Here is a 13,799-nt window from a genome sequence, read left to right as displayed (position 1 = left end):
AAGGTGTAACGGGGTCTCCAGTGTCTTAGGAATTTAAGGGATCTATAGGGTATTAATGGCCTTAGGGTTTAATGGGCCTTCGGGTTCTAAAGGGCCTCAGGGGTCTAAAGGGTCTTCGTGGATTAAAGGGTCTTGGGGGTCTTAAAGGTCTTGGGGATCTAAAAAGGTAATAGGGATCTAAAAAGGTAACAGTGGTCTTAGAGGTTGTTAGGGTTCTAAAGGGTCTTTGGAGTTTTAGGGGTTTTAAATGGTCTTTGGGTTATAAAGGGTCTAAAGGGTATAAATGAATCTTCAGGGTATTAAAGGGTGTTCGGGTTCTAAAGGGTCTAATGGTTCTTAAAGGGTGTTGGGGTCCTAAAGGGTCTTAGTTGACCCAAAGGTCTACTTTGAGTACCAGATAACTGGTACTTTGAGTACCAGACTAAGAGAGTTAGTCTTTAAAGGATTTTTGGGGTCTTTATGGTCGTAAAGGGTCTTCAAACTAAAGGGTATTATGCAATTAATACACATACATTCTGTGCGAACAAACAACCAGATAGCCGAACAAACAAAAACAAACGAACCCAAATACAATACCCTCTCCTCTGACGAGGGTAGTAAATCCCATGACACCTATGAAAGCTATTTCAGCCTTCTATTTGCACTCTTTTATACATTCAGTTGTGATTGAGGAGCGATTTTAAGTTATGTTAGTTATGGCTTCAATTTTGTTCATCAGCATCATCATCATGTCCATCGTGTGTGATTACAGGTCTGGCTACCAATCAGATGGAACTGAGGAAACCGGTTCTTCTCAAATCCCTCCTGGGATGAGCTTGCGTGGAGTCAAGCGAATAGGCGGAGAGACGCCCTGGTCTGCAGAAGAGCTGGAACAGGTTTATATATGCATCCTTATCTTTCTTTATTCCAATTAAGAAAGATGTTCTTGTCTACATGGTTATTTTTTTTACTTGACTTTCATGTCAGGTTAAAAATATAATCCACTTCATTATTATCATCTACAATGCACTTTAACATATATAGTAATCAATTGGTGTGTGGTAGTGAAAGACGGGTGTGATTCATACGTGTGTTGCAGTGTAAAATGGGGGTACTGAGGTTATTAGAGCAGGAGATCTTTCCTGACTCTGACATCATTGCTCACCTTGTGCTTGCCTCAAGTGACGGTCACCATCGTGTTGCAACTGCAGCTGAGAGGGAGCTCCGCAGGAAGCAAGGGTGAGTGATAAAGGAGGCGAGGGAGTGAAGTAGGATTTAGCATGCCTGCATAAAAATGGAGCTGTTTTACCTGTATGCTCAATACCACCTCCCCCTTTCCACTTGTTCTTATTTCCTCCCAACTAGCTTTCTTTTTATGGCATAGCCCATAGGGCAAAGCTGTCTAGAACAGTGTTTATCTGTCTGTATGTATGTATGTATGTCCCCTCAAATGTATACCAATCAGAGCTGAGGATCTGGTGACATGACAGGGGTGATGTCATTACGGCGGTACGATGGCTAACTCCACACACCGCCATTTTGATTCCTATGCCTTTCAGGCTGGACATATCGTTGAACCTGTCATGTATCACAATCTGCATGCTCTACCTTTACGTTTTTCATTCAGTGTGAAACACAAACAAACACGTGACACATGAAGTAAAACACTTGAAAATAAGGATCTTTTATAACGCTCGATAGTTATCGTGGCTGTGGTTGTTGTTGTTTGTGGCTCTTCTCTGTAATTTTATATATTTTTCTATTGCTTTGCAAAATATCACGACTGTATACATAATTTTGTATGCTAGTTCTGTGTCCTAAAGAGTTTCTTCTGTCGTCGAATAATACATGTTTCCGTTCAAACTGTTGTGTGAATAAACCATACATTAGCGCTTCTTCCTCTTCTTCAAACTCACAAAGAGGCTTTTAGAACTGGCAAATTCGTGATTAAACAAACGAATTTTTACAGGGTAGATGTTTGGTTCCTGTGTTTACACCGTTTGTCTCTCCGTATGTATGTATGTATGTATGTATGTATGTATGTATGTATGTATGTATGTATGTTATGTCCCTCACATTAAGGCCTCTTCAAACATTGAAGCATTTCTTATGACTGCCTTCGACCACCCTGAGCCTGGTGTTGGCTTAACGGTTAGGGTGGGATCCTTGGGTGCTGAGTTAGAATCCTGGTCAGCTGTTCAATTAACACCAGGTGGGGTTGACTTAGCCTGTCATCCTTCCGAGGTTGGCAAAATGAGTACCAACTTACTGGGTCCGCTCTCAAGGAGGTTGGTGGCAGGATTTGCACTTCGGCCACCGCAAAACACCTCATTCCGTAACACACACAGTGGTGTGTGTCGGGATGGTGCTTAGGTCACTTTGATAGTGTTGACTAACTGACCAACATTTAGAATAAACCAGTGCCTCAATGCAATCTCTTCACTTCCATGGTGAGAGACAGCTTAGAGACTTAGAGTACTTCAAAATTATTTAATAGTTACATTATTTGCTAACTGGTATCTCCACCCAGGTTACACTATCCTCTTAAACAAAAGTATCAAACATTCCCGGCTACGCCGCTGTTAGACTTTCAGTCTTGTGTTTTAGTCTTCACCACCATACTCTCCCATCTCCTTCTTTTATTTTCATTTTTAAAATTTCTTTCATATTATATTTCTCACCCCCCTCCGGCTGCACAATCCATCCTATAACAGTATAACATTCACCCCATCTGCATGCAATACAAAGATGGCCCAATATTCAATTGCATAAGTTGTTTTATTTTTTTCCTTTGTTTAACATATGGAGGAGCATGTGTGGATCTTAGTCTTACATTTTCAGTAAAAACATTAGTGTAGTCGAAGAATGAGCATGTGGCATTGTATTGAAGTCTGTTTTTACAGACTTGGCATTTAATATGGAATATTTCTTTTGTGGGGGTGAACTTACTTTTCAAGGTGACTTAGAACCAAAAGTTCATTGGAATTATGTTGAAACTATTCTAGATTTTGTTAATGTGACCTTTAAAATAAACAAAAACCACATTTGACATTTCGAAGCAAATAAATTGATCCTTGAAAGTGATGTAAACTGATATCGAACTCAATTCACGGACAGTACTGTGTTAAACTTCTGTGCGTTTTCCAGAAGTATCTCTTTATTTTGCACATTAGCCAAATTTTGTTTTTTAACAAAAACAAAAGTGAAATTACGACTGGGATTACGGACAGTAAAATTACAGTTCAGTACTTCGTGTAACCCCCACGAGCATTCAGGAGAGCACGTACACGTTGAGGCATGCTGTTCACGAGATTTGCCAAGGTTTGGACAGGAATCGCTTGCCATGCAGTCACAATAGCCTGCTGCAATTCACGCACAGAGGCAGGCTGCTGGTCCAGGTTGTCGATTTGATGCGTTAATTCTGCCCACAAGTTCTCTATCAGATTCATATCCGGGGACATGGCAGGCCACTCCATATGCTCTACACCACGGTCAGCAAGAAAGTGTTGGATCATGCGAGCACGATGACGCCGTGCATTGTTCTCTTGGAAGACAAAGTTTCCTCGAAAGGCTGCACGAACAAATGGAAGCAATGTTTCTTCCAGAATGGCCCTGTGCTTGAACTGGTTCAGGTTTCCATTCAGAACAACCAGGTCAGTTTTGCCCCCTGCATGAAAAGCAGCCCAAACGGTCACCCCACCACCTCCAGCTTGGACTCTTGGCACTATACAATCTTCGTTTTAGGCTTCATGCACTTGTCTGCGCACTCGGACGCGGCCATATTGACGATAGACCAGAATTCTAGACTTGTCACTGAAGATCACGTGATTCCAGTGTCCTGGCTGCCATTGACGGTGCTCTCTGGCCCACTGCAATCGGCGCTGGTGGTGTTGTCTGGTCAGACGTGGCTTTCTCAGGGGACGCCTGGCACGATAGCCTGCTTGAACCAGTCGTTGGTTGACTTGCCTTCTGGATACAGGCACATTTGTCAGTCGCTGCCACTCAGCCCTAATCCGATTAGCTGACTTGGTACGGCCATTGCGGACTAACCGGTGCAGCTGGCGATCATCCCTCCTTGTGGTTCTGCGGGGACGTCCTGACCTCAGTATTGGAGTAGGGACACCCCTCTGAGCATTTCGTTTCAGGATCTTTGACACCTGACCTTGAGTGATGCCATACTGCAGAGCAATAGCACGCTGTTTCATGCCGGAATTTCGTAAAACCACCACTAAATGACAAACAGCATTGTCGAGTTGACGGACCATCTCCAGGGGAAGCGGCAATAACTTTTGTAGACGTGCAGCAGTTGTTTTCCACTAATACAGAACGCAACAACCCTTATATACCCGATTGTGAAGCCAATCGTCAAATGTACCTATCCGTACATTTTGTCACGCCACCTGTGATATAATCCTGTTATTGACTTCTTGCTGCGACAGACAATCAGTGACATGGTTCTTTTAACAAAGAAATCACCGAAGCGTAAAAGAAACTTACCAGATTGATATACCGAGTTCAGAAAGTAAACCCAAGTCAAGAAAAAAAAAAAATTCCATATTAAATGCCAAGTCTGTACTTCCACGGCATCAGTGAGTTGGTGGGCTGAGAGGATGTCCTCGACTCCTTGAGCCTCCTTGAGCACTCTCCTTGACACTTGAGCCTTGAGTATGCATACTCGCATCTCAGCTGTCTTGCCTGGGTTCAAATCCCAATCCAGCTATAAACTGTCATCCCGGTGTTTCACAGGTAGGGTGATTCATCAATGTGTGCATCGTCCCTCAGATGGATGCTAAACGCGTGTCTCGTCTGCCAGCATTCGTTGATGGACGTTAGAAATACCACGGTGTTCTTCACAAAGAGTAGGCGAGCTTTTGCCGGCACCTTGGCCAAATTCCAAATTCCTGCCCTAACCAGTAGAGGGCATTGCATCAACCCCACAGCCGCACCCTCAACCAATGATGCCACCCTGCAGCCATCTTAAATGATGCAACACGAAGAATAAGTGAGTTGGTGTCGCAACCAGGCTGCCCATTTGTTGAGGACAAGAAGGTTTCCATGTTTACCTTCGCAAAAGCGGAAGGTTATGTTTTGATCGCTGTGTATTTATTTGTATGTCTGTGTGTGTGTGTGTGTGTATGTTATTCGCATAACTCAAAAAGTATTCAACCGAATTGCATGAAATTTGGTGGGATGATTGGTTATTATACGGGACACATTTGATTAGATTTTGGGAGCAATCGGGTCAAAGGTCAAGGTCAAGGTCACGAAAAGGTCAAAATCGTATTTTTACCATAGCGCGGTCAATTTTTATCCAATTGGCATGCAACTAATGCCAAAATGTTCAGAATTCAATGCCCGATCTTGTGATATACGACATGACCCAGTGAAGACATTACCCTTGTTAGCGGTTGGGGGTCAAAGGTCAGGGGGGTCACGACCTTGCAAAATGTGCGTTTTTTGTCATAACTCGGTCAATTCTTATCCGATTTGCATGAAATCAGCACCAAACTGTTCACTGTTCTGTTCCCTACACTCCCATGCCAAGTACAGAACAGTAGCTGCGGCGAAGGTATGCGCTCTACCGAGTGCCCGTTCTAGTTTTAATCTGCTCTGGTATTTTCTATGTGAATGTAAGGTTTATTGTAACACCTTGGTTGCTCAAATCACTATGCACAGTAGCCCAAATTTGTGTTGTCATGTATTTTTCCTTTTGGATACAACTTAATCCTTCCTGTCGACTCAAAATATTAACTTGGCTTAAATAGTCCGTGGGCTGAGTAGGGTTTACATGCACCACCCCCACAACTTAACTTCCCGGGTATGTCCATGTACCCCCCACCCTAGGGGTTAGGAAAAACCATGTTAACAGAAAAAAACTCATTCCCAAGGTACCTCCCACGCATATTTTGATGTTACCCCCCCCCCCCCCCCCCCCCCGTGTTAGTGATTTCTGAAAATTAGGGGTAGGCGAAATTCAAATGGCCATAACTTTTTACCTCGTCATCCTATGGTTGCATATGACCCCTCAAAATGTTTGTCCTGGGACACTTTACAATGATATGTGTTATATGCAAATGAGGTCACTAATGAGGTCACCAGAGGTCAAACTATGAGGGAATGAGTTTTTTTTCTGTTCACATGGTTTTTCCTAACCCCTAGGGTGGGGGGTACATGGACATACCCGGGAAGTTAAGTTGCGGGGGGGGGGGGGGGGGGTGGGGGGGTGCATGTAAACCCTACTCAGCCCACGGACTAAAATATTGCTTTTCCAGTTCTTCAACATCGATGTATGCAGACACAGGGTGACGTTTAAATGATAAACACGATTTTGAGGAGGAGATGTATCAGGCAGGGTTGTGAATAAACAGTTGTCGGAGATTTTGCAATGCAGTGTGTGCTGATTGCATTGATGTTGTTATTTAAATAGTAACTTTGACTTTATAAAAGGTCAAAGTTACTATTTAAACAAGAGTAGAAATGAACTCCCAAAGGAACCATTCCACCCCACTCCACTTTTGCATAGGCCTCAAATTGTGTAAAAACAAAATAAAAGGTAGATTCGTTAGAATTTGTCGACAAAATCTGTTGGAAGGTAGATATAATGATGTTAGAATTTGTCGACAAAATCTGTTGGAAGGTAGATATAATGATGTTAGAATTTGTGGAAAAAATCTGTTGGAAGGTAGGTATAATGATAGAATTTGTCGACAAAATCTGTTGGAAGGTAGATATAATGATGTTAGAATTTGTCGACAAAATCTGTTGGAAGGTAGATATAATGATGTTAGAATTTGTCGACAAAATCTGTTGGAAGGTAGATATAATGATGTTAGAATTTGTCGACAAAATCTGTTGGAAGGTAGATATAATGATGTTAGAATTTGTCGAAAAAATCTGTTGGAAGGTAGATATAATGTTAGAATTTGTCAAAAAAATCTGTTGGAAGGTAGGTATAATGATGTTAGAATTTGTCGACAAAATCTGTTGGAAGGTAGATATAATGATGTTAGAATTTGTCGAAAAAATCTGTTGGAAGGTAGATATAATGATGTTAGAATTTGTTGCCAAAATCTGTTTGAAGGTAGGTATAATGATGTTAGAATTTTTATGGGGGGAGGGTGTGGGGGTGGGAGGGTGTTGGAATTTGTCTCGGGGGGGGGGGGGGGGGAGGTGGTTGTTTGAAGTAGAGGGTATTTATGACAGTTTTAGGATGGAACCTGGTATTTTTGACTTGGAGCCAACTTAATTTAAGTGCTTGTGAAAATTGTGGTGGAGGCCCATACTCTTGACACAGCAATGGGGTGCAGAGGAGAGGTCATGAACGTGTCCGTGTCTAAGAACTAATCCTGGACTACTCAGTAACAGTGGATGGATATATCTACTCTGAGCAAACCCTCATCAGTGATGGCAATCATTCCTTACCCACTCGACTACCAAACCACTCTTGTGATATTGATCAATTCATCTTTATTTTGCAAAGTGCAACATTCTATCCTCAACTTCTGACTGACCAACAAATCCAATTACATTCTGCTTTGAAATGTGATAATTATGATAATTTCTTTATAATTTGTGTGCAGGAGTGTTGACTGGAATAGTGCTCCTGTTGTAAATTCATTGTACCGTCTGTACTTGGGCGACGCAGCTATGAAACACAAGGTAAGGAGTCTGGACAATGTACCATTCAGAGTATAAGAAGGCAGAGGCTGCAAGGTTCGACTCGTAATGTCGAGATACTGAATGTTCGTCCACAGGGTAGTCCTTCTCAGCAAGATCTCAGGCGGGAGCCAACAAGCACGCGAGTGAAGCTCAAGATCGTGCCACATTTGCTGCGCTCTCGCCTTGCCGCAGACATATTTCCTGCCTTTATCCAGGCAAGTCACATGCTGAGAGCTCGTTTTCCATCCAAGTCAGGGTCTAGTGAGATGGACACATTGTTTGTAAAAGGAAGCAATGAAGGCTAAGTGTTTAAGGTCTCAGTTATTTTGTGTTCAAAGGCCTAAAGTTATTTTACCTGTTTTCTAGGTCATTTTTGATGGACTCTTTGGTAATGCTTCCAGTCCCAAGTTGCGACTTCTCACCCTGCAATTTTTGCATCACGTGTGCAGCTCGTAAGTTTTTTTTCATTTACTTTATTTTATTTTTTAATATAAACTGAGCTTGCACCTCAAACATCACTTTGTGCAAAGTTTTCTCAGTTCTAACTTTTTGAATTATTTGAAAGAAATGTTATTTTTTATTATTGCTGGTGGCTTTAAAATAACATGCATATCTGTTGTTGGAATAAAAAGTGTTATTACCTCATGCACACGAAGTGAAAAGCGGGGTTAAGCAATTGGTTCATATCTGTCTGTCTTATCAGTATATGATCGTCAGGTTATGATTGAGAAACAACTTATTTAAATCAAATGTTATGCTTTGTGCAACTAGGGCCATCACAATCTCTGGCCAGTAAGTATGTGCCAACCATGGTGTCGCAATGTACTGTGGAGCCAGAAGTGGCAATGGTTTACTTTTATTGGGGCAGCCCCATGGATGGGATGCCCAGAGGAGGAGTGAGGAGGACGAGAAGGGGATCATGGAGGAGTTTTTGTGAGGAGACATTCGTCGTTGTCTTCTCTGAGGAAGTTTGGAATTGACACAAGCTGGGATCACCCTGTTTTTGGAGAGGGGAAGTCTCGTCTGGAGGAGGGAGGGGAGGGGGGGGGGGGGGGGAGAGGAAGAAGAGGAAGAGGAGGAGGAGGAGGAGGAGGACAAAGAGGAGGAGGAGGAGGAGGAGGAGGATAAAGAGGAGGAGGACAAAGAGGGCCACGAGGGCTGGTTGAGGAGCTGATCATTGCGAGCATTCCTCATAGCTGCTTCACTTCATCGTGCTCTGTTTTAGCTTTCTTCATCTTTGGACTGACTTTGTCACAGGCTCTAGTCGTTTCGCACCTGGTTTTCAAAGCAGCCTGCATTGAGTCCTGCTTCCACCCTGCGCATCGTAGACAAAGGGAAGTCCCGCATGCAGTATTATCTTTTGTTGTAAAAGTTTTATTTATGGTGCCTAGAGTGGATTAGGTTTCATGCTTTAATTCTCACCATTGTTTTGTTACGGACACTGGGTTTGAGATTCACCATGAGGGGACTTCTCGGGTTCTCCCCGACCTCCGGCCCTGTAGGCCACCGTGCCGTAGAGAAACCCGTGACCTGTCGGGTTGCCAAGCAACTATGGACACTGATTGATACTGCCAAACTTGTCAGGGTCCTCGCTCTTTTATGAGCGCGCTACTTTTCCGGTGGTTTGATGATGCAAGTTAAGGTACGTAACCTCAGTGCGCACCTGTCTAATAATACGTGCGTCCAAACGGAACCGTGGATAAGGGTGCCTTCACATACACGGATTATTCTTACGAGTCCTTACGGATCGCCAACTCGTAGTCAATCGCAAGCATCCGTAAATAACGGAAGATGATTTTTGACATGTCAAAAGTTGTTGCGAGTTGTGACGAGTTATCTACGGATACCAGCGAGTTATTTACGGATGCTTGTGATTGACTACGAGTTGGCGATCCGTAAGGACTCGTAAGAATAATCCGTGTATGTGAAGGTTGCATTAGCGCTGGCTACTGGTATGAACAATCTATGCCGGAAAACGTCTCAGATATCTATTTGCACATGCTAAGCCGAGCCAATAGATGGAATGAAACGAAATGGGTGGGATGGATAACCATCTACCAAATAAAAAGTGACACATATTTTACAAAGCACATTAAACAATCATGAAGCACGTATGTATAGGCACATTAACAATCGAAAAGCCTGGTGTTTGCTTCATGGTTAAATTGGCTGCCTCAAGATCCTTGGGGTCAAGCCCCTGTCATGCTGTTGAATTAACACCAGGCATGCCGACTCAGCTTTGCCATTCAACACAGGGCATGGTGCCGGCAGAATCATTCCGAGGAAAGTTATATAGAAAGTAAAGAAGACTAAGAGGCAGGGCAAGGCGTTTTGGTGGGTTTTGACTTTCCCCTTGCACGCACGCATCTGCATGCATGTGAGTTCCGAAATGGAAAATAAATAAGGATAAGGGGGTGGGTAATCAAAGCTGAAAGGAGTGGGTGCAAGTGAGCGCAGCATGTGCGGTGCAAGTTCTGAGAGGAAATGTGTGAGGTGCGACTGTAGACCTCGCTCAGATGGGTGAAGAGGTCAATCACTGATGACTCCTTCAACTGTGATGCTCTTTGTGAGTCTAGGTAGACAAATTAGAGGTTTTTAGAGGACAGCAAGAGACAGATAGTGTACGTCAGTGGTGGAGCTATCTTCGCGCTCGGGACCTTGTAGCTCTCGCTCTCGTGCCTCTGCCCCGTACTCAACTGTCTGGCACAGCTCGTCCTGGCTCCAGCGCAATTGACAATGGTGGGCAACTCCTTGGCGGCAGTCTTCGGGGTCTTCGGGTCCCCAGCACATTCCAACAGGGATGAATGCTCTGGTGTTTCACCCTTTAAGCCACTTGAGTGGGGCAAAGCCTTGGGGGAGTAAAGGTGGAGTTAGTGGGGGGGGGGGGGGGGGGGGGGAGCCTATGTACTCAATTTCAAGTTCATGTGCAGTTCATGTTAATTTTGGGCAACCACTATAAATGTATTCTACTGGGTCCTACTAATCGGAAAAATGATGTCGCCATTTTTTTTCTGTTGACCTTTAGTGACCTTGACTCAAGGTCAAAGTTCAAACGTCATTACAGTGACCATACTTCATTCAAAGTATATCGACCTTGGTACCAAAATGTGGCAAATTTCACAAGGAACGTTGATTATGACATTTGTTTTGTCATTTGCCCTCTCAGATGTTTGCAATATGCAAATTAATAAGCAAATGACCTAATTGGAGAAAAAATATGCATAATTAACATAAAGTCTTCACCATACACGTAAATCCCATCACTTCGCATTATTATTGAATGCCAATCATTAGGTACCATCTCAAATGTGTTCTACTGGATCCTAAACTGGAAAAATATGTTGCTTATTGTTTTCTGTTGACATGTTCTTGATATTAACTGACCTTTGACATTTACTTGACTTTACTTACCTTGACCCAAGGTGAAATGTCAAATGTCAGAAAGGGCCAAACGATATATAGCATGATATTTCAAAAAGTTGTGGACGACTTTTGCCAAAACTTGGTGGATGAGTTGCTTAGGTGATAAGAACAAGCCAATTGGATTTTGGTTCAGGTCCGGATCCAGATACGGTCTATCAGTGGGATACAAAATGTTAACTCTTCAGCCTGGTGGAAGTATGCTCCCAACCGAGTGCCGTTCTTGTTGTTCTTGTTGTTGTGACTTCACAGGAAACTTAACATCCAATATAACCTTCACCAAAGCACAATTAACTGAATATACTGGTCTGTAACAGTTTGACATTCTTTGATTGAGCTTTATGTACAGAGTCAAAACAATCCCATGGTAAAGGCACTAAATTGAAAGGAAGGCATGGATAAACCTCCTTAAAAGCTGAATACCAGGAATTCTGAGGGCTTGCCATTTGAAAATGTCACAAAGAACACAATATACTTCTTCAGGTGCCTCAAAATTACAATTTGTTTTCTGGATTCTAACCCCGAGTCACGGGGGCTCATAGCGGATTACACGGAGGCACTTCGTACATACAGTTGAACAATTGAAGATGGTATATGACAGTGCTGCAAGGTGTGTGGCCATTATTGAAGAGTATAATGCCATTGTAACCAAGAAAGAAAACAGAAACAATTCATCCATCAAGTTGTGCAGAACCCATAGAAGCCACTTCCACAACAGCAAAAAAGAAACAATATAAATGCAAGAGTGAATAACCACACCAAGCCACTGGCACCAGGCCACTGCACTCCAAAACTTCAACCTCATTGAGAAAACTCTAAATATTGTCCAAAATTGATGAAATTTGATGTGATGTTTTTTGTACAATGGAACAAAATTATGGGGTGACAGCTTTATGATTTATAACTTTATATTTTACCTGCAAATAAGGACCACCCAAATGGACATGGACATTGTGTTTAGAATTTGAACCTGGGATCTCACCATCCTGAGCTATCAGTTCAGATGGGAATACCAAACTGGCCGAACAACATACTCCACTGGGCATACTGTATGTGCCCAGAATCGTCTGCTCGTACATACAGTTGAACAATTGAAGATGGTATATGACAGTGCTGCAAGGTGTGTGGCCATTATTGAAGAGTATAATGTCATTATAACCAAGAAAGAAAACAGACTGACAGATCTCTCAATCCAGGCTGCTGCTGATAACCAGACATCATCTGTTTAACAGAATCCTTCCTCCCACAGGACGTCTCTGACTCCTTAGTGTCTCTTCCTGGTCACTTTCTCCTCCAATTTCATAGCCCTGAACCAGCGAACCATGCCCTCGCGACAGAGTTGCTCTTTTCATCAATAACTCAATTTCCCACTGCCTTTGTACTGAATTTACACCTCCCAACGCCCAGGGGTACCTCTGGCTGTGACGTCCCCTCCGCTCCCACCCCTTGTTCGTCATGTGTGTTATACTGTCCTCCAAACAATAACGCCTCAATCTACATCTCTCTCAGACAACATGGCCAAAATTTTAACCACTCATCCCAACTTTCTCTTCCTCATATGTGGCGATTTTAATTGTCTAAAACCTGGTGGCACCTTGTTAAGTCTGTCTCTAGAGTATGCTCCCTTTCATGCCTTCCCTCTCTTCAAATGGCACCACAGCTGACTCCGCTCGTGAGAAGGCCGGATGCCTCAATTCTGTGTTTGCTTCCAAATCCTGTGTGCCCAACCCCACACTATCGGTGCCCATCCTTCTCTTGCATATCCAACTGATTGTGGACTCTGTCTTTTACACCTGAGAATGTCAAGAAGGTTCTTTCAACCCTCGACTCCGACTCCGCTCCTGGACCAGACAGCGTCAGCTCACATGCCCTAAAAACCTGCTCTGCTGTTCTTGCAATCTTCCCTCTGCCTTTTTCACCCTGTCATTTGTGCTTTGGTTATCTTTGATGTGCTTGGGAAAAACCACAACATCACTGCACTTCATAAAAAGGTGCAATAACGGATCTCCTCAACTACGGATCGATCAGCTTACTTCCAATCATCAGCAACACAACAACAACATGCATTTTAAGGCCATGTTCCCTGCTAGAGCGGGGGTTAGCCTTGCGGTCCCCATGACAATCTTCTCCATTTTGCCCTATTTTCTGCATCTCTCCTTGTTAACCCCCTTGCCCGCATTTCTTCTTCCACCATCTTTAGCCAAGTCTTTCTCGGTCTTCCCCGTCCTCTACTTCCTTCTACATTAACTTCCATCACTCTTCTCAACCAGTCACTTTCATCCTTCCTCAATACATGACCAAACCATCTCAACCTGTTCCTCTTCACAGCATCAATCACATGCAATATTCCCATCATCTTTCGCAATTCATCATTTGTCTTCCTCTCTCTCAACGATACTCCGCACATCCATCGAACCATTCGCATTTCCACCCTTTCCAGCCTTCGTTGCTGCTCTACGTTCATTACCCATGTCTCGCTCCCATAAATCATAACACTTCTCACACATGCAGCATACACCTTTCCCTTCAGCTTCAGCGACACTCTCCTCCTCATCAGCACGCACACTTAGTTCGTTGGCAGTTGGCACGGAGAGTTGGCACGGAGAGTTGGCACGGAGAGTTGGCACTGAGAGTTGGCACTGAGAGTTGGCACTGGGAGTTGGCACTGAGAGTTGGCACGGAGAGTTGGCACGGAGAGTTGGCACGGAGAGTTGGCACGGAGAGTTGGCACGGAGAGTTGG

General features: G+C 43.5%; 1 protein-coding gene across 1 annotated transcript in view; it reads left to right on the top strand.

Moving 5' to 3' along the window:
* ECPAS (Ecm29 proteasome adaptor and scaffold) overlaps positions 1–13,799 on the top strand; it is a 305,571-nt gene that overhangs the window by 59,305 nt on the left and 232,467 nt on the right. Inside the window, exons 6-10 of the mRNA XM_068124669.2 lie at positions 752–875; positions 1,079–1,218; positions 7,560–7,638; positions 7,734–7,853; positions 8,005–8,090. Of these exons, the coding sequence (XP_067980770.2) occupies positions 752–875; positions 1,079–1,218; positions 7,560–7,638; positions 7,734–7,853; positions 8,005–8,090 (549 nt within the window). The remainder of the gene's footprint in view (positions 1–751; positions 876–1,078; positions 1,219–7,559; positions 7,639–7,733; positions 7,854–8,004; positions 8,091–13,799) is intronic.

This window comes from Myxine glutinosa, chromosome 1 (assembly GCF_964187855.1).
Source record: "Myxine glutinosa chromosome 1, kmMyxGlut1.1, whole genome shotgun sequence".
NCBI classification, from domain to species: Eukaryota; Metazoa; Chordata; class Myxini; order Myxiniformes; family Myxinidae; genus Myxine; species Myxine glutinosa.
The sequence above is the reverse complement of the archived record's forward strand: the minus strand, read 5'-3'. Positions and strand labels throughout refer to the sequence as shown.